The sequence below is a fragment of the Trichoderma virens genome (assembly GCF_000170995.1).
Source record: "Trichoderma virens Gv29-8 chromosome Unknown TRIVIscaffold_88, whole genome shotgun sequence".
Lineage (NCBI taxonomy): Eukaryota > Fungi > Ascomycota > Sordariomycetes > Hypocreales > Hypocreaceae > Trichoderma > Trichoderma virens.
In genome coordinates, this window is record NW_014013661.1 from 382,088 (window position 1) to 400,926 (window position 18,839).

At 51.8% G+C, this 18,839-nt stretch overlaps 6 protein-coding genes across 6 annotated transcripts; 3 read left to right on the forward strand and 3 right to left on the reverse strand.

Moving 5' to 3' along the window:
* Positions 1 to 207: 207 nt before the first annotated feature.
* Positions 208 to 2,852, reverse strand: TRIVIDRAFT_80583 (uncharacterized protein; the record flags this gene model as incomplete). The annotated part of the gene is made up of 1 exon (XM_014096240.1): positions 208 to 2,852. One exon carries the CDS (start codon positions 2,785 to 2,787, stop codon positions 412 to 414), a length of 2,376 nt encoding a protein of 791 aa, XP_013951715.1.
* A 312-nt stretch (positions 2,853 to 3,164) lies between these two features.
* Positions 3,165 to 4,715, forward strand: TRIVIDRAFT_216791 (uncharacterized protein; the record flags this gene model as incomplete). The annotated part of the gene is made up of 3 exons (XM_014096241.1): positions 3,165 to 3,343; positions 3,711 to 4,046; positions 4,139 to 4,715. The coding sequence occupies 3 exons, from the start codon at positions 3,230 to 3,232 to the stop codon at positions 4,289 to 4,291; spliced, it is 603 nt and encodes a 200-aa protein (XP_013951716.1).
* An 86-nt stretch (positions 4,716 to 4,801) lies between these two features.
* On the reverse strand, positions 4,802 to 7,496 carry TRIVIDRAFT_80585 (uncharacterized protein; the record flags this gene model as incomplete). The annotated part of the gene is made up of 8 exons (XM_014096242.1): positions 4,802 to 5,201; positions 5,255 to 5,758; positions 5,815 to 5,993; positions 6,053 to 6,080; positions 6,145 to 6,282; positions 6,344 to 6,352; positions 6,412 to 7,280; positions 7,372 to 7,496. The coding sequence occupies 8 exons, from the start codon at positions 7,494 to 7,496 to the stop codon at positions 4,933 to 4,935; spliced, it is 2,121 nt and encodes a 706-aa protein (XP_013951717.1).
* A 5,733-nt stretch (positions 7,497 to 13,229) lies between these two features.
* TRIVIDRAFT_57378 (uncharacterized protein) lies at positions 13,230 to 14,002 on the forward strand (the record flags this gene model as incomplete). The annotated part of the gene is made up of 2 exons (XM_014096243.1): positions 13,230 to 13,478; positions 13,559 to 14,002. 2 exons carry the CDS (start codon positions 13,230 to 13,232, stop codon positions 14,000 to 14,002), a joined length of 693 nt encoding a protein of 230 aa, XP_013951718.1.
* Positions 14,003 to 15,656: 1,654 nt separating this feature from the next.
* TRIVIDRAFT_134758 (uncharacterized protein) lies at positions 15,657 to 17,207 on the reverse strand (the record flags this gene model as incomplete). The annotated part of the gene is made up of 2 exons (XM_014096244.2): positions 15,657 to 16,978; positions 17,042 to 17,207. 2 exons carry the CDS (start codon positions 17,205 to 17,207, stop codon positions 15,657 to 15,659), a joined length of 1,488 nt encoding a protein of 495 aa, XP_013951719.1.
* A 651-nt stretch (positions 17,208 to 17,858) lies between these two features.
* On the forward strand, positions 17,859 to 18,834 carry TRIVIDRAFT_57380 (uncharacterized protein; the record flags this gene model as incomplete). The annotated part of the gene is made up of 2 exons (XM_014096245.1): positions 17,859 to 18,079; positions 18,153 to 18,834. The coding sequence occupies 2 exons, from the start codon at positions 17,859 to 17,861 to the stop codon at positions 18,832 to 18,834; spliced, it is 903 nt and encodes a 300-aa protein (XP_013951720.1).
* Between the last annotated feature and the right edge of the window lie 5 nt (positions 18,835 to 18,839).

The following is an 18,839-nucleotide window of genomic DNA, read 5'->3' on the forward strand; positions in this document are numbered from 1 at the left end:
CCTCGCTGGCGGAATCAGAATCCGCAGTCATAACCGTTAGACCATGGAACCGTTTGAAGCGGTTAGCCGCTTCCCATGGTTGGTTGCTTAGCGGTCGAGCTAATTATTCTTATAGACTATGTTGAATGCAAGGGAGTTTTTTTTTTTTTTTTTTTCCCCTTTCACATAAGGCTGTGAGGGGACCGACATCGAAGTGCTTGATTTCATATGGAAATAGTTTCTTCAAAGGATTTTGAAATCTAATGTTTGATATTCAAAGCGGGGTATCAACTATTTTACAATTTCCGAGAGGAGTCTGTACACCTAGCATACATATGGTACATTCTTTTCATAACCAGACTCCAATGCCAACTAGTATTACATTACCAATAAACAAAAACAAATATGCAAATCATTAAACCTTTTAGATTTTTAAGCAGTCTGGGAAAGATTCACGACTTCCAGTCCTTCCTTGTCATCCTTCAGCCTGATTTCGGCCGTTTCTCCCATCTTGAGTTCGCCTCTGATGATCTTATCAGCAAGTCCGTTGCTAATCTCGTTTGTAATCAGTCTGTTCAAAGGACGGGCTCCGAATTTAGGGTCGTAGCCTCGCTCAGCCAGCCAATCCTTGACAGTGTCTGATATGGAGAGAGTGATGCGTCTGTCATCTAGACGCTGCTGAAGCTCCCTGAGGCGGATGTCGACGATTTCGCGAATGGCGCTCAAGGCTAGCCGCTTGAAGATAATGAATGAGTCGATACGGTTGAGGAACTCTGGCGGGTAAGCGGACGAGACCACGTCCATGACCGCCTGGCGAACAGATGGATCAATGTCGCCATTGGCGTCCTCTTTGTATGGGTGCAAGTGGTTTTGACCGACGAGAATATCTGCTCCTAGGTTGGACGTAAGGACGATGATGGTATTCTTGAAATCGACCTTGTGACCTTGGGCATCAGTGAGATATCCCTCGTCAAGAACCTGGAGAAGAAGAGCAGAGATGTCGCGGTGTGCCTTTTCGAATTCGTCAAATAAGAGCACAGCATATGGCTTGCGACGAACCGCTTCTGTAAGCTGCCCTGCGTCTTCGTAACCGACATAGCCGGATGGAGCACCGATAAGTCGAGAGATGGTGTGTTTCTCCTGAAACTCGGACATATCGAACCGAACGACGGCGGATTCAGTCGAAAAGAGGAAATTGGCCAGCTTCTTGCAAAGCTCAGTCTTGCCAACACCAGTCGGTCCTAGGAAGAAGAACGAGGCTAAGGGGCGGTTGTCGCCGCTTAGGCCCGCTCGCTGGAGCCGCACAGCATTAGAGACAGCCTTTATAGCATCCTCTTGTCCCTTGACAGATTCTCGTAGAATATCCTCCATGTGAACCAGTTTCTCAATGTGTCCCGAAGTGAGCTTCGAGACGGGGATGCCGGTGATGCGGGATACGACATTCCCAATGTCATCGGCTGTCACCGAGTCGTGTATGAGAGTTCCGTCGGCAGTGTCTTGCTGGTTCTCCTTTTCCGATGGCAACTTTTGCTCGAGGTCGGGTATGACACCAAATCGGAGCTCAGAGGCTCGAGCAAAGTTTCCGTCTCTCTGTGCTTGTTCGAGCTCGAATCTGGCCTTGTCGAGATCTTCCTGGACTTTCTTGACTGATTCGATTTCAGACTTTTCCTTGTCCCATCTTGCATTGAGCTCCGAAATCTCATCGTAATGCTTCTTTAAATCCTTTTCCAGTTTTTCTCTGCGCTCTTTACTTGCGACATCTGTTTCTTTACGTAAACTCTCCAGTTCGATCTGAATCGTCATGATTTTATGGTCCAGCCTCATGATGTCTTCGGGTTTGCTTTCATGCTGTAGTTTCAGGTGGCTTGCGGCCTCATCCATCAAATCGATGGCCTTATCCGGGAGGAATCGATCAGTGATGTACCGATTGGACAAGGCAGCGGCGGCCACCAGGGCACCATCGGTGATTCGCACGCCATGGTGGACTTCGTATTTGTCCTTGATACCTCGCAAGATGCTGATAGTGTCTTCTACGGTTGGCTCACTAACAAGGATGGGCTGGAAACGTCTGGCGAGCGCCACGTCCTTTTCAATAACACGATATTCGGCGAGGGTAGTCGCGCCGCAGCATTGTAGTTCACCACGGGCCAAGGCCGGCTTGAGCAGATTTGAGGCATCAATGGAGCCTTCGGCTTTGCCCAGTCCCAAGAGAGTGTGTAACTCATCAATGAAGAGTATCACCTGGCCTTCCGCCTTCTGAACTTCGTCCAACACCTTCTTCAGGCGCTCTTCAAAGTCGCCTCGAAACTTGGCTCCCGCAATTAGTGAACCCAGATCCAAAGAGATGACTCGCTTGTTCTTGACACTCTCAGGGACATCGCCCCGGACGATGCGCAATGCTAGACCCTCCAAGATGGCCGTCTTGCCAGTTCCGGCATTTCCGATGAGAACCGGGTTGTTTTTTGTCCGTCGTGATAGAATCTGAATTGTACGCTGGATCTCTGCATCTCGCCCAATTACAGGGTCGAGTTTGCCATCCCGGGCTTTGGCTGTCAAATCAATGCCAAACTGTTCCAGTGCGGGCTTCTCCGGTTCACCTCCCCCCATGTTCATCCGATGGGTTCCTCCTGGTGGATGTGGACGTCCATTGGCATATGTTCTTACTAATGAGACCGGAACTAGCCGTGATGATGGGGCTCCGAAGAGCAGAGGCCTAATGGCTGATCGTGCAATAGCTGGTCTCGTGAGCCTGGTAGAGACACCAGCAATGCGCTGGGCCGAGGACAACACCTGTCGCCTGGCTTGCATTGTGGCAGATAGAATGAATGAGAAAAGAGATAAAATAAATGTATGTACTCAGAATTGAAAGAGCGTCGAGAGAGTGGTTTGTATAAAGAAGAAGCAAAAGAGCATCGCCAGGGGCGTTGCCTCTCTCTTTATCCAATGCCGAGCTCTTATCGTAGCTTCACGATCTCGACAGCACGTTCGAGCATCTTCGGCCGCCATCGGCCCAGCACTAGCGCTTATCTTATCATCACGTGTGTTGAGCCCCATGTCCCACCAGCAAGCGGGAATGGCTGCTACGAATTGGCGCCGTAAGCGGTTTAGTGCCAGAGGGTTCACATTTTGCTTCCCACAAACTCGCTAGCGGCGCTCACAAAGAAATCCAACATTTCCGTTCGGGTGAACATCACGAACGTGTCTTCCTCATCCTCTCCACACCCCATATCAGACACCCGAGAGAGTCAATATGTCGGCCAAGCCCACGACCAAGCAGTTCGGGAAGTCGACCCGGGAGGTTCCCGCCTCCGCGGACCAGGCGAAGAAGTGGTACCCTGCCGACGACGAGAGCGAGCCGAAGAAGGTGAGTTTGTCTGGTCATGCGTCGCAATGAAGAAAAAGCCCCTGGTACACATGTCTGCATTCGCAATTTGGGACGACACGGCAATTGGGATTCAAGGGAACAAGTTGGGTTGCTTGGGAACGCCGGGATGCGGTTGGCAGCGCTTGGAGGATTTGGCGCTTGGTCAATTTCTTTTCTTCAATTTTCCTTTGGGGATGACCAAAGATGTATATCCAGCATCCTAAAAACGACAACTCGACGCCTCCCAAATTGCGAACAGACTCCGACACCTGGTGGCTTTTTTCCCCAATTCCCCTTACTTTGCGACGCTTCGATCGTCATCCATGGAAGAGAATCAAGGTCGCGCTGACACGCTTGGAAACAATAGGTTCGCAAGGCCGTCCGATCTTGGGCCCCCCGAAAGACCCTCCAGCCTGGTACCGTCCTGATCCTCCTCGCTGGCCGCTTCCGCGGTAAGCGTGTCGTCCTTCTCAAGACTCTCGACCAGGGTGTTCTCCTCGTCACTGGTCCCTTCAAGATCAACGGCGTTCCCCTGCGAAGAGTCAACGCCCGATACGTCATCGCCACCTCCTACAAGGTCGACATCTCCGGCCTCGACGCCGCCAAGATCGAGGAGATCTCTCAGCCCAAGTACTTCACCGCCGAGAAGGCCAAGGAGAAGGCTTCCGCTGAGGCTTTCTTCAAGCAGGGAGAGAAGCCCCAGGTACGTGCAAAAAACAAAAAAAGATGGAGATGAGAGGAGGAAGAAGCAAAATCGAAGGGAGCACGGATTTGCTAACAGTGCTTGAATTACAGAAGAAGGAGATCAACAGCAGCCGTGCTGCCGACCAGAAGGCCGTCGACAAGGCTCTGCTTGCTAGCATCAAGAAGGTGGATCTGTTGGCCAGCTACCTCGCCAGCACCTTCAGCCTGCGGAAGGGTGACAAGCCCCACGAGATGGCGTGGTAAATTTGATTAAAACACAAGATCTCTGGCGGCTTGAAAGCGTGGGGTGGAGTTCACTGGGGTGTTGGTCAAGATGCGGGTTGTAGAACGGAAAGGGTCTCCGAAATGGGCTGGTTTGGCCAATTGCATTTGGAAGTCGACGGCATCGGTCACATCTTGGCGTCTGTAATCAGGTTTTTACAGTCAAAAAAACAAAACGAGCATAAATGATTTTCTTCCACCAGGCTTCTGGTAAAAACAAAATACGTCTGTGAACGACACAAATCTTCCAACTTGCCACATCCATGTCCACTTCCAGAGCAAAAATGACGGCAGGGAAAGGCCAATAAACAAGCAAGACCACGCTATTCGAGGGATTGTGAAATAGAGTCCACCGATATAAAGAGCTACAAACAGGCTAAAGTGTTAATATTATTTCGTACTGTTGAATGGGCAGTTTTGGTAATGAATTTGTATATAAGTGAGCCCTACTTTTGAGACTTAAAGACCACAACGTCATAGCTGGTCAATCTTAGCGGTAAGTTGCATGGTAACACTAGTTCTACTCTTTTGAGAGGGTATCTGTATATTCTTGAGATTTTTACAAAACATTTTTCACAGACATATCGCTATTTTCGATACTCTTATCTATGCACTTCTCTTTCTTACAAGTCTCTGTCAGCCCAGCTCTGAATCATTCCCAGGAGCGTAGCATCGTAGTGCTTGATCGATACAGTGCCAGTGGCCTCATCCAGGGTAGTGTTGGCTTGGATGAAGACCTTGCGCGGCTGCTTGTTATCCAGAACCACCTGGCGAACCTTTGTTCCCCAGAAGTCCAAGCCAACGGTGCTCATTTGGGTGTAAAAGTTGGTACCAGTCTCCACGTCTGCGGTTGACTTATAAACGTGGAGCTTCTGAAGGTAGTTGGCCACAGCTGAAAAGTTGTTTAGTCAAAGAGTCAATCTGGGGGAGAATCACTAAACTTACCAGTTCGACCAGCTGTGAGAATCTTGGATCTATCCAACTTGATAGTCAAATCGGAAAGGTCATCCTTGGTGTAGTCCAGCTTGCAGAAGTCGTCGCCAGCCTCGAGGAAAGATTTGAGAATGGAGAAGCGAGCCTGGCTGTGTGCCTGTCCCCATTTCTGGCTCTTGGGATCCCACATCTCCAGAGAGGCAAGACCGGCACGAGCCATGGAGAGATAGGATGCGTAGAGAACATCTCCAGCAGGGCCGTTGATGTCTTCTGATCCGTCTCCAAAACCGAAGATTTTCAGGACAGGGAATTCGCAGCTCAGGTGCATAGCAACCAATTCTGCACGGCATTCCTCGTACGAGGCGGCAATGGGTCCAAAGACTGAGCTCCACGTCTGACCAGGCTTGTACCAAGTGGTGATGGGCTTCTGGGAAACAGGGCTAACAGGAGGATTCTCCTTGTCAAAGTTGTATACTCCAGGAGCGGTCTCCTGCAAGAGCTTGCCGCAGCCGTGGCCTGAATAGATGATTAGCAGAGGCGCTGGAGTAGATGAAGAGGAGAGAAATTCTTACCAGTCAGCTCGTGAAGACCGACTTGAACCTCAAAGGCAGCATCGCGGTTTGCCTGGTAGACGGCTAAGTCTTCTTGACGAATGAAGGGGATCTTTTCATTGGGAGCCTTGGCGCTAAGCACGTTTCCAAGGGATACGTTCTTGAACCCTTCAGTCTGACGAATATCGTCGTAGTTGGGACTAGTATATGTTAGTAAAAAGGAAAATTAATTCGAAAACAAAGTGAAGTTGATGCTTACATATTGATACCGGCGGGAATGCCAGAGTCTAGAAAGATTGTTAGCACAAATGAAAGGTAGTGGGAATGCAAAGACGTCATGATGTTACTGACTTGCAAAAGTCATCACTTCTAGTGAAGTAAAATCTGGAGAAAGAAATTTATCCTTCTCGAATTCCTTGCCCCAGGGGAGCAGGGGGATGAGAGAGGGTGAGGCCTCAACCAACTCTCCGAAAGCGCGAGTGCGCTCCTCTACCAGTTATGTTAGCTGAAATCCCCAGCATTACTCCATAAAATTGACAAAATAACATACGGTTAACCACTATAAACTAGTATTAGCAATGATATACAAGGGCGGAGTTGAAATGTGGGTATACTGACTGGATGCGAAACCCTCCCATTCACCACGGACTCCGGCAGGGTCACGATAAGTCTCAATAAAGCCGATGTTGCACTCGACGTTAGGGCCCTTATCCTTGATCCAAAAACGCTGGCTGTCCTTGAATGCCTCCAAAGATCCAGTCTCGAACGACTTCGCATATGCCAGGTGCATGTTCTTTTGGTTGTCGTTGTCGGCGTTGGCAGCAGCCTGCTTGATATTGGCAGTAATATTCTTCATCTCCTCAGCGTAATCACCATAGACAAGACTGATTGTCTTGCCCTTGAGAGGTCCATTCTCAACGGTGAATCGAGTTTCCTTTCCAATGTCACCTCCATCAGCGGGGACGCTGGTAAGGGCAGAAGCAATGAGAATATCAAAGCCATCAGCGGTCTTTCGCAGTCTGGTGTTCTCGGGCAACAGCCTCTTCTCCTCCATCCAGGCAGAGACAGCCTCAATCTCGCTCTTGGTGATGCCCTTTGAGTCGGGGTAGTAGGTGGTCATGTGGCCAGCATCGAGGAATCCAAGGTGCATAGAAGCGGGGTCCTCATGGCTGAAGATGGCGCCTTTGGTGGCATCATAGAACTTTTGTGCTTCAGGAGATGTGGCAGCCAGAGCAGAAACAGTCTTTTCACTGCATCTGGGGATAAATTTGGCATCTCCGAAGCTCTTATAGTTGCCCATGTTGCCAAGGAACATAGCGACATATTCGAGGAAAAGGGTCAGCTCGGACTCCTCAACACCCGCCTTTTGAGCCAGCGCATTCCAGTCGCCATTGACCGACTTGTGAAGAGTAATGATCAAGTCGTAGATGGGCTCTGACTCTGGGGAGAGCTGGCGCAGGACAATCCTGGAGCCGGCAAAAGCAGCCCTATAGAAGTGTGAATAACAGGCGCTCAGTTATACCCATGACACCATCATTGCTATAGTAAGCAGGGTGAAAGTATAAAGATGTAACATACTTGCTGATAAAGTGAGCATATCGCTTCTGCTGGTCGGTCAAAAGAGCAAAGTGCTTCTCAATCTCCAGGCGCACGACGGAAGGCGGCTGGTCCGCCAGGTAGTGCTTAAGCTCCTCGGGCTTCATGTTGGCGGTGGTTGAGGCAAACGACCTGAATACGGCGAAAGCTGCAAGGCGAGGAGCAAGGCTGTGTCTGCGAATTGGATGGTACTTCAGTGAAGCAACTTGGGATCTTATTGAGGGCGACCTCCGCGAGATGAGGGGCAATAAGAGGGAAGACATCAGGCCAGCAGGACGCCGCGTGGCTGGAGCTTAAGCAGCCAACTCTATAAGGAACCTCTGAGCGGCTGGCGGTTTCTGGCGGCACGCAGAATCTGCCAAAAGTTCTTGGGTGAAGCCACACAAGATGCCTAAAGCAGCTAGAGCGGGTACATCATCCAGCAGAACACGACGTGCAATTAAGGGCACACTGTGGCTTAGGCGGGCCGTTTTTACGCAAGGCTGTCTGCCTACAGGACTTTTGTTCAGCGAACATTATAGTGTTACTATCATATCCGAGGGTAACCTCTGCAAATTTACGAGTACCTATCTATTCATCGAGGTATCCCGAGATATTGTCAATGGTGGTAGGGACAACTTGATGAAAGTATTCGGTTTGCCCAAGAAGTCACAGTCTATGAGAAGACGCCATGTCTTGTAAGGAACCAGATACCTTTGGAACGCAATAGACCTCAACTTCGGTAAAGTCAATGCTTAAACCTCGTGCAGAGATTCAAGGTTTAGAATAGGTACAGGGAGTTGGAGGCATTGTGCCTGCGCCACAGGCGGGGTACCTGAGCGGCCCAGTGACCCGAGGTGGCATGGCGGGGTTGAGGGGTAACTTGCAGTAGACGAAAGGATCGAGGACCTTTTGACAGATGGCATTGCAATTGGGTAAGAGTGTAGGATGTTTGAGCTTGGCAGAGCTCGTAGCGGTGATGGCTCTCATTCAATTGATACCCAGGCGTTGGTTGTAATGTTGATGTTGAGTATTATATCTAGGGAGTGACTATTCAGCACCCCACGTTCACTATTCAACAATTGATCCCATACTTAAATTTGGAGCGGCCGGGTTAGTACTCCGTAATGATAGCAGATATTAGAGGAATATATGGATAGTAATAGATAGTAGCGATAGTTGCAGAAAGTAGCGAGAATGGCAGATACTCCAGGAACCGTGTATCTATTTGAGTAATGGTGATGAAAGATTTTCATTATGCGCTGTTACGACATTTGGAACTCTTCTTAGTTGCTGGTGCTGGAGAGCTAATTTGGGGTGTTGAATAGCCCTTTCCTATATCTAGGACTGACACCACAGGTAAGAGCATTGTTGTAGTGTTTTCATGAAATCGGAGAATTCGAATTCAACATTGTACCTATACATTAGCAGTGGCTGCCAAGGTAAACTTCAATGTCGTTTACCACTTTGCCAACACTGCGGAACAGGCCACACGACAACGCTTGCCATTCAGCCTTGTATCTAAAAAGCAAATTCTGGTGCTTGTAAAGAAGCATGCTCCAAGACATGAAAACCCCCTTCACGATTCAGGGGGCAGAATAGGAGAGCACAAGAGTGGCAAAATATCCACGTAAGCCGCGTGACGTGAAGAGCCAATGGGCAGAAAAGATTGGCCAAAGGCGGTTGATGTGGTCGTGTGGATAAATGGCCTTCATTTCCCTACAGCTGCCAATCAACCAGCCCGCTGTGCATTGCAATTGCTCTTGCCAACTCTATCTGAAACTTCAGTAATAGCTGCTTATGGCTGTCAATTGCGACGGCGTGGTTCTTCACCACGGCTTCACCACGGCTTCATCTCTTTTTGTTCTTGTATATGAAACTGCCAGTGACATTGTCACCTAACACTTAGCAGAAGAGTAATATTATTTACTTTAATCCGCCTTTCAATAGACTGTTTCGCTGTTTCCAGTTGTTCCCGCAAGTTGGAAGCAAAGCGCCTAAACGCCCGGAAGAGTTGGCACTAGGAGGGCTTAGTCCGCAGCCATCTGCGGAAGAGGACGCCGGCAGTTTTTCACACAGCTTCCCATTGTAACGGTATAGTACAGTACCTACCTAAGCTGGGTAACCAGTACGAGTGAGAGTATGAGTATGAGTAGCTCGTCGCCCCTGATGCCATCAGCCTAGTGTAACCCGATTGGTGGAGCCCAATTTTCCACACGAGTATTGATTTGATGAAGACTCGGAATCGACGACGCTGGAATCAGCTCAAAGATGATGCCTTTTTTTCCTGTCCCTCGCCCTGACGCAACGCCGTAGAAAAATTTTCTGATGCGGCCAGGGAAGCACAGCTACCCAACGGCTGATGTACGGCTGCTTTGCATTGCATATACATGTGCCTAATACTCCGTTCTGCACATCTATCGTTGCATGGTTCTTTTCGTATCCATGCCGACACCCCTGCGGCTATTGAAAGGATCGCTTACACCTACAGTTACTCAGTTAGGTAACCGAAACCATCTGATCTTTTTTTTTCCAGCTTTAACCTTTTCATCGCATTGGTATGTGCAATCCCTGATGGGATTTTTCGAGTCAGCTGGAGGCTTGTGACCCCCACGTTTTCCACACAGACGAGGGCCTAAGAGAGAAAAAGAACGAAAAAAAATTAAAAAATGGCGGGCAATATTCGGCCGATTCTCTCTCCACTCTTGAAATGGGGCTGAGATGCATCGAAACCTCTTTGAGACCTAGACTAGGCCGCCGCTTGTCTTGTCCGGATGCAACTTGAGGTCTCCCCGAGCACTTCATCACAGCAGAAACAGCGGCCTCGGCGGGAGTAGCGTCTGGCTTCCGCGGCAATAGACGGACCCAACGCTTCTCGAGTCGGAGAGCGCCCAGACACGCCATCTCACTCCGGTTATTGGTTGCAGAGGCACAGGCAGGCTGGTCCGAGTCACATGGCCAATATTGTATTTTGTCTTATTTCTTTTCTTTTCTTTTTTCCCCCCTTGTGTGCTACCTATCACTTATCGGAGATGTGATTGTCACAGCCCATCCCATCCCATCCCTACCTGCGAAGTAGCATTGTTGGCTAGGATCATTACTCGACGTCAACGAGGAACATGCATTTTCACTCCGCGTCTTGGCGAGCTTGATGGCCCGCCAAGTGCAGGGCCTCTCCGGTCTGTGGCTTTCGGAAGCATGATGCTGTACTGTACAAACAGCTGTCCTTGTAAGTATTAGGGCGGCTCGACTCGACCCGATACTCTGGGACTCCGCCGATACCGAGCGTAGTGCAACCTTGGGGAGAGCCGGCCAGAATAAGTGCATGCATGGGGAGCAGTGCTTGTCCTTGCTTTGCATTACCTCCAACGACTAGGTACGTTCTAGCACATGTAGTACAGGTACATGCCTATATCCCGTCCTGTGCTTTGCCTGATCCGATAGCCTGATGCTCATTGTGTGGGTGGCATCGCCGGCTTCTCTCAAGCGAAACTGTTGAGTTACACAGCGATGCAAGGGAGCGAGTCTGAGTCGGTGTGACACGGATGGCGTCGATAGGCAACTGGAGCCGCGGCCAGGGAGTGCAGTATGCAAGCCGCAGCCAAGTGTTGCGCATCACGCAGCATGGTTCCTCTAAGAGGCGAGATTGGCAGCAGAATACATCATCCCCGTTGGCACGCGGCCACGCAGCACGGCCCAAATGGATCGACGGCCTGACCGGGCAAGGTCTGTGTAGCATCTACAAAACGAAGCACACAGGCCGGTACCAGTACATGCGTGGTGTAGCTGTCCAGTACTCCGCACAGCAGACACTTTGTCTCCAAGCGGGAATAGATAGACACAACCCGCAGATATTCTCGCTTTGGCCTGCGGAGTTGCTTGCGAATGCCTTCAAGTCATTGAAGTATTCTCGCAAGGCAACATGAGTGTCAATGGGATCATCTTGGTAAACTTGAAACAATGGTGTAGAGCTACCTGCTCCCGACCTCGACGTTTTGCACGTTGGGCTGGAGCCAAATCCAATGGGTGCTTCCCCGGACGGCGCTGGCAGTGTAGTGCTCACTGGGCTGGCGAGCTAGCGGCTTGGTGCTCACTAAAACTGTGTGTGGCCACGGCGAGATGGAGAGGAACCAAGTGCTTTCTCCAGCTGTCTACCCAGCGGCTAGAGATTAAACTTCTTATTGCAGCTTGAGGTCATTTACCGAGCCTACAGTACTATATGGGTACTTCCATAACATCAGGTACACGGCAGGTATGCAATGGATGGCAATTATAAGCAGCCGGGCATCTCTCATACCTAAGGTACGTACTGTAGATATCCGTAGACTTCAAAGTGGCCAACAATTGGATGGATGAGAGACTCCAGGCTGCAGGCAGACCCTCTGGCTCCCTCCCGTAATACCAACTGTACATGCTACTTTGGGATGCCGACTGATACCCAAGGCAGAGGCGTGATCTGACGCAGGCGGGCCCGTACTTTGTACCACCCATATTATCGGCAAATGACAATGCCATAGGCGTCAGTGCAATAGCCGATGGCCCAATTTTTTCTTTTTTTCTTCTTAATTGTTTTTTTTTTTTCTTTCCTTTTTTCCACTTCCCACTTCCCATCCTTTGGCGCCCAGCCCAGTGGAGCTGATGGCCTCCTTGCAGCAGCTTTCAGCCAGCCTTTGCTGCGGGATGCCAAAGGGGTATGTCTCGCCCTCCTGTGCCGCATTGAGGGTGCGCTAGCAATTCCCCTTTTTTCAATTCGCCGTCCATTTGCCCTCTGCTCGCCTTCTCTGTTTTCCCTCGACAAGTATGACTGATGTACAAGTTCTCGTAATAATCACAGACTGCTGACTGATTACATCGACGTCATCCCGTGCTCTGCTTCCCCCGACCATCGGCATACACGCCCCCCCTGATCTCACACTGCTCGCATGACTGGCCAGCAGGGGGAACCCATGGTAGCGTCTAGAAAAAAGGAAGAACAAATGGAAGCAAAAGGCAGAGGCGACAGGGGGGCGCAGGCATGGAACGGGGAGCCCCCGACGTATTCGAGCGCCGAGCCGAGTCGCCGGCACTCTGGGCTAAACAGCTAAACAGCTAGAGGCCCTGGTTCCAGCCCGACTGGCGCAGCCGGTAATTTAGGAATCTAGGGGAGCCACTCCCCTCCCCAGAGTCTCGAGGCCGGCGCTCGTAATGACCCCAGTATTGTGTCACCGTTGGGAAGAGACTTTTGCTCGCCAGAACCGGCGCTGTGGTTTGGGCTCTGCTCCCCTCCCGGCAATTTCCATGTTCCATGTTCCTTGCCCTCCCTTTTCCTCGTCTGCTTGTACTTGTACTTGTCCTGCCGGCCCGGTGTACCCCATAATACCGACTCACCATTGCTTTAGGTTGACTTGTTGTCTGAGAACCAAGGGGCTTCCTTGTTGTATGAGATTACCAGACCTGGATCCATCCGGAAGTACGTACATTCAAGCACTGCTTCTTTTAGTCCCTAGGCCCTAGTAGTATTAATAGCTGCTCTCCTCCTCATGAAGCTCCCGTCACTTGTCAAGGTTCCTGTATTCGCAAAAGTTTGAAAAGCTTCCATACGTTCGGTTATTGCTTTGTACCTACAAGTACTCGCCTTTCCCACCATAATCTGCCACTCATCATCATTCATCTGCCTTTAACCCATTTAAGACTCCAGGCTGCACCAACTTGGGCTTCGCAAACATCCATCTCGCCGTGCTGTTTGCCTCTTTCGTCATACTCTATCTATAAACCATCTCGGCCATCTCTGCTGATTCTCAGTCGACTCATACACAACCTTTTTTTGTCTTTTTAGACCGGAATTTTTATTCTTTTCTTTTTTTCCATTTCCACTTGCCACGATGATGTCTTTTGATACCACATATTCAGTCCCCCAGGGACAAAAATCACCCACTGCAGCCGCTCTGCCATCTATCCAGGCCACCACCAACGGCACATCTCTCAAGCCGGCGACTTCGAACAACATTGCCGGACAAGCCGGCGAGCACACGCACATCTGGCTCGTTACTGGCCCTGCCGGGTGTGGCAAGAGCAGCGTTGCCGAGTACATGGCAAACGCCCTCAACATGCCTTACATTGAAGGCGACTCGGTATGCATTTGCCCAGTTGGCACCGTGATGCTGACATTTTTCCTTGTACGACGCTGACAAGCGTGCTAACATGCTGGCAGTTTCACACCCCGGCCAATGTCGACAAGATGAGGAACGGCATTCCTCTTACCGATGCGGACCGCTGGGACTGGCTGACGGCCCTTCGCGATGAGTCGATGCGCCAAATCAGCGAGGGCCAGATGGGCGTCGTCATGACCTGCTCTGCCCTGAAGCGCAAATACCGAGACGTCATCCGCGTTGCTGCGTACTACGACCACCGCCTGCTCATCCACTTCATCTACCTCGATGCCTCTGAGGAGCTGTTGCTGCAGCGTGTTACCCAGCGCCAGAACCACTACATGGGCGCCAACATGGTGCACAGCCAGTTTGATATCCTGGAGCGACCTTCTCAAAACGAAACAGACGTCATCACCATCGATGTAAGCCGAACCCTGGCCGAGGTGCAGCAGGATGCTCTTGCTAGGGCCATTAAGACCATGGAGAGCGACCACGACAGCCAATAGAGTGCCATTGTTTTACCATGATGGGCTTGGTACAGACCCGGACGCCCGTCGTCGAATGACCTCAGCATCCGGGCCTGTCTGCTCGTTATATCGATTTTTTTACTCTTTGTTCCAGAAAAATCATGACCTCTGGCGGTTATGCGGATATGCGACATCGGAGCAATATGATTTTTGTTTCTTTTCTTTTTACACAAAACTCGATCCCGGCAGCCTCAGGTTTTCTTTTTTTTTTTTTTTTCCTTTTTTTCACGGTCTAGATCTTGTTTTGGTATATGAGCTGCGGACTCTGGAGGACGGGCCAGCAATGGCACCAAATTTTTGCATAATTTCCTTTTTGGCTTGGGCATTTTCATCTTGGCGCAGGGATTACTGGTTCATCGGATGTGGAGTTGGGACTCAACAGAGCCGAGACTAACAGCTCGGTCAGCCGGCAACGGGGGGGAGAAGCTGTTGGACGAAGTTGGGCATGAAAATTATCTGACAAGCAGCAGCAAACTGGGGTTGCACAAAGGAGGGAATAATGCGGCTGTGTATTTTTTTTTTTTTTTTTTTTTTTTTTTTTTTTTTCTTTCTTTTATATTTTTCCTTTTGCGGGCAAAGGATGGGGATAGGCTAGGATAGCATCATCCTCAGTGGACAGGGCAGTATAATAGGCGAACAAATGAATGAGAATTGTGCTACACACAAGCGAGGACGTGCTGCGTGATGCTGGCTTCATGATTTACCCGATGTGATCTGTACTACTTTTTGGCTTTCAACTTCAAACTTGCCGAGTTCCCCAAGTTCCTTGGCCGGCTTCAACCCCACAAACGAAGCCGGGTAAGGGGGATAGCAGGGCTTCTCAGTAAGGAAAGCCAGAAGAGAGAAAGGATTCCCGGCACGCGCACACACAGCTTTTGGACGCCGTGCGTGAAAGGAGGGTTTCCAAATAGAGAAATCCTCACGTCTTTGCCGCTAATGCAGCGCCAGAGACAGGCGGCCCCAGACGTTGGAATCCCCGTTTCGGGCGTTGGGCGCCCAGCCAGACAGATGCAGCTCCCGTCACCGTCACCGTCATCCGTCGCTGTGACGAGCAGGGCCTGCAGAGGGAAAAACCGGTCACGGGGGCTGGCGCGGCGCGGGCGGGCGATCAGCTGAGAGCCTACTTTTTATTAGTTTGGATGTTGTTGTTTCTTCTTCCTCTTCTCCCTTCGTCTTGATTTGGTGCTTGTTTCAGGTCGGGACGCATGCAGATGCTCGGAAGCGGGAAGGGGGGAGAGCAGCAGATGGCGTCATGTTGCGTCCGTGGGGCGACGCTTTCTTGCTGCGAACGCGAGGGCCGGGCTTTTAGGTGCAGCTTTTCTGTTTTTGTGGCTTGTTTCTTGGGGACTGGGGGATGCATCGTGTACTGTCTTGTATTGTATTGTACTGTACATGTTACGTCCTTTTGGGGGGGGGTGCAAGACGGATTGAGAGAGGCGGGATCTGCAACGATGCAGGAGGTTGTGGTGTAAGTGACATTCTCTTTCTGCATGCCTAACCAGGAAAATAGATAGCTACTATACTATATACTTATACCGAGCGAATTTTTTGAAAAGCGAACCAATCTCAGCATGGCACATCAACGTAATCTAGGTCTTTACATGTTTTTCTATTTATGTTTCCTCTAATCTCGTTACCTCAGATGCATGACCATGACGTCCGGCTCCTCCGCCACACGGCGAATCACCTCAGCGGCCCGAGCCATGGTCGCGCCATCGACGACGCGGTGGTCGGCGCTCCACGAGAAGTTGCACACGTGTTTCTTGACTACGTTGTCATTTTCGTCAAAGGCCGGGACGGTGCGCATGCGGCCGATGCCCAGGATGGCCACCTCGCGCTCGACAATGACGGGGCTGAGGTACGTTCCGCCAATGTTGCCGATGTTGGAGACGGTGATGGTGCCGCCTGAGAAGTCGTTGGGCGTGAGCTTGCCCTGGACTGCAAGAGCCTGCAGGCGCGAGAGCTCGGCGGCGATGGACAGGATGTTGAGGGAGCCGACGTCCTTGATGACGGGCACGAGCAGACCCGAGGGCGTGTCCATGGCTACACCAATGTTGTGCTGGGAGCGCATGATGAGGGAGGGCTTGTTGGTGGCGGGATCGATGTCGACCCGCGCGTTGAGGATGGGGAACTGGTACAGCGCCATGGAGACGGCCTTGATGATGAAGGGGAGGTAGGAGAGCTTGGCCACCTGGCCGGGGGCAGCCGGCGACTGGGAGAGGACCTTGTTGAGGCGAGAGCGGAGGTGGACGAGATCTGTGAAGTCGACCTCGTCCGAGTAGAGGAAGTGAGGGATGTTGAGTGACCGCGTCATGGTCTTGAACATTTGCTGCTGTGTGTTGGTGAGCTGGACTCTCGTCTCTGTCTGCACACCAGGCTGGCCGCTCGGAACCTGTGATAATGGCTGCTGCGGCAGTGTAGATGCAGACTGTGAAGCGGCCGATGCGCTGGCGCTGGCGTCTCTCTGCTGTACAAACTTGTAGATGTCCTCTTTCAGGACCCTGCCATCCTTGCCCGTGCCGTCGATCTCGAGGATATCAATCTTCAGCTCCTTGGACAGATGTCGCACCGCTGGCGTCGCCAGTGCCGCGGCCTTGCCCTTGGGCTTAGGGGCTTGACTGCTCTGTCCCTGTGCCACTGCACTGGCTTCAGTCTGCTGTGACTTTGGCTCGGGTGCTGGTGTTGAAGCTGAGGCTGCGTCCTTGCTGGGCTCCGCGGCCTTGGGCGCACCGGCCTCGTCGGCTTCGGCCCCGCCTTGGATGTCGATGTCAACAAACGGCTTTCCCACCTTGGCCATCTCTCCCGTCTCGTAGTATAGCTTCTTGACGACGCCGGAGAAGCGGCTTGTGATTTCTACGGACGCCTTGTCGCTCTGGACCTCGCACAGAGGGGAGAATTCCTCGACGTGCGCGCCGGGCTCGACGAACCACTGGATAACCTCACACTCGACGATGCCTTTGCTCGCGTCAATGTCAGCATCCACCGCTTTTGCCAGCTAGGCCGGAGCCAAGGACTCACCTTCGCCGATATCAGCCAGCAACACCGGCTTGACGGCATATAACCTCCTCGACTCCGAGAACCACCGGGGGGCGGCAGGCGTTGTGTTTCCCAGGGCCATCTTGCCCATGGCCTTGGAAGCCCCCCATTGCCGTCTCAGCACTCTTGATCCTCGCTGCAGAAACATGGTGTCTAGGTGGTCCAATTGAGCGGCACGATGGTTTGCAAGACCTAGAGGAGAGGATGTTGATTTTTAAACAAGGGGAGAATCGTTTCCTTTCGCCGACTCTAAACCGGGATGCTCAAGGCCAGCAGTGGCTTCAGTCGGCATTGCGGTTGACGCTGTTGAAAGCCCCCGCGGATAGCCGAATCCGGGGTGCTGACTTTTGATGGCTCCAGGCCCTCGGATTAGCAGCTGGCGGGGAGTTTTGCTTGGTTGCTTGGGAAGAGCGAAAACGCGTGGGCGCTAGGCTGCTTTGGCGACTACTAGTAGTGCTGGGAGCCACTGTAAACGCCCAATGGCTGCTCCAAGTTGTAGCGCTGCCGATGCGACCCCCCGGAGCCGTAGCCAGTGCCTCTCCGGGGCCGTAAAGAATGGAGCTCATGCAGCTTGATGCCAAATTTTTTTCGGCGTCATCGCGACAAGGGCCGCAAAAGCTGTCTCTGTTCCCCCCAGGCGGCCATGCCATCGCCACGGACGCTGGAGCTGGCCCTCAGCGGCCTCCTCCTTTCAAGCACGAGATCTACTGCCGCCTCATGTAGTCGCTGCCAATGGCGCGCATTTACCGCCTCCGCAGCGGCGGCCGCAAGGGCAGAGAAGCCGGCCGCGGGCACCTCGATGGACCCCAAGACGACCGTCGCCGGGGCACCGATTGAGGCTCCCCGGAGCTACGGCAAACGAGTCGAGGGCGGCTTCACCCCGAAACCGCTGCCCCGGCCAATCGGCATGGCGCTGCCTCCCCTGCCGGGCGAGAACACGGGCATCGACAGCCGGTCTATGCAACAGCGCAAGGAGGACTTTGTCAACTACGATAAGCATCTGCAGAGACGCAAGGAGCTGTATGAGAGACCCACCACTAGCCAAAACACCCACACTATCTACGAGTTGCTAATATGATGTGCCCAAATTCAGGACTGCCAAGATATCAAGACCCTACTTCCGCGACTGGGGCAATCTGCAATACCACGAGGGCAAGTCCTTCATCGCGCCGCCCCGCCTCTTCAAGGCCGAGCTCTCCCTCTTCTTCCCCAATCTCTACGGCCAAACGCTTATCAAGAACGACAAATCGCCTCGCGATACCACCCCCCTCCTCTCCGGCAAAGCCTCCGTCGTGTCCGTATTCAGCAGCCAGTGGGCCGAGCGACAGGTCGAAAGTTTCATATCAAAGGAAGCCAACCCGCTGCTTCACCAGGTGCTCGAGTCCAGTGGTGATGCGGCACAGCTCGTCAGAATCAATTACGAGGATAACAATGGCAAGGCTTTCCTGGTGAAGCTTTTCATGGGATCGCTGCGCAAGAGGTTTGGAGAGAAGAACTGGGACAAGTACTTTCTGGTGCAGAGAGGCATCACCGATGAGATCCGCGAATCAATAGGCTTGCTCAACAGCAAGGTCGGCTATACATATCTGGTTGACCACCACTGCAGGATACGCTGGGCTGGCAGCGGGTCTGGTCACCCTGATGAGCTAGAGAGTCTGGCCAAGGGGCTGGGGAAGCTTGTCGAGGATATTAAGAAGGAGGATTTACTGCCCGCTACAGCGCGAGAGAAGCTGCCTGGTAAGCCTCACTTGGAAAAAGCAAAGGGTTCGGATTAGAGGTT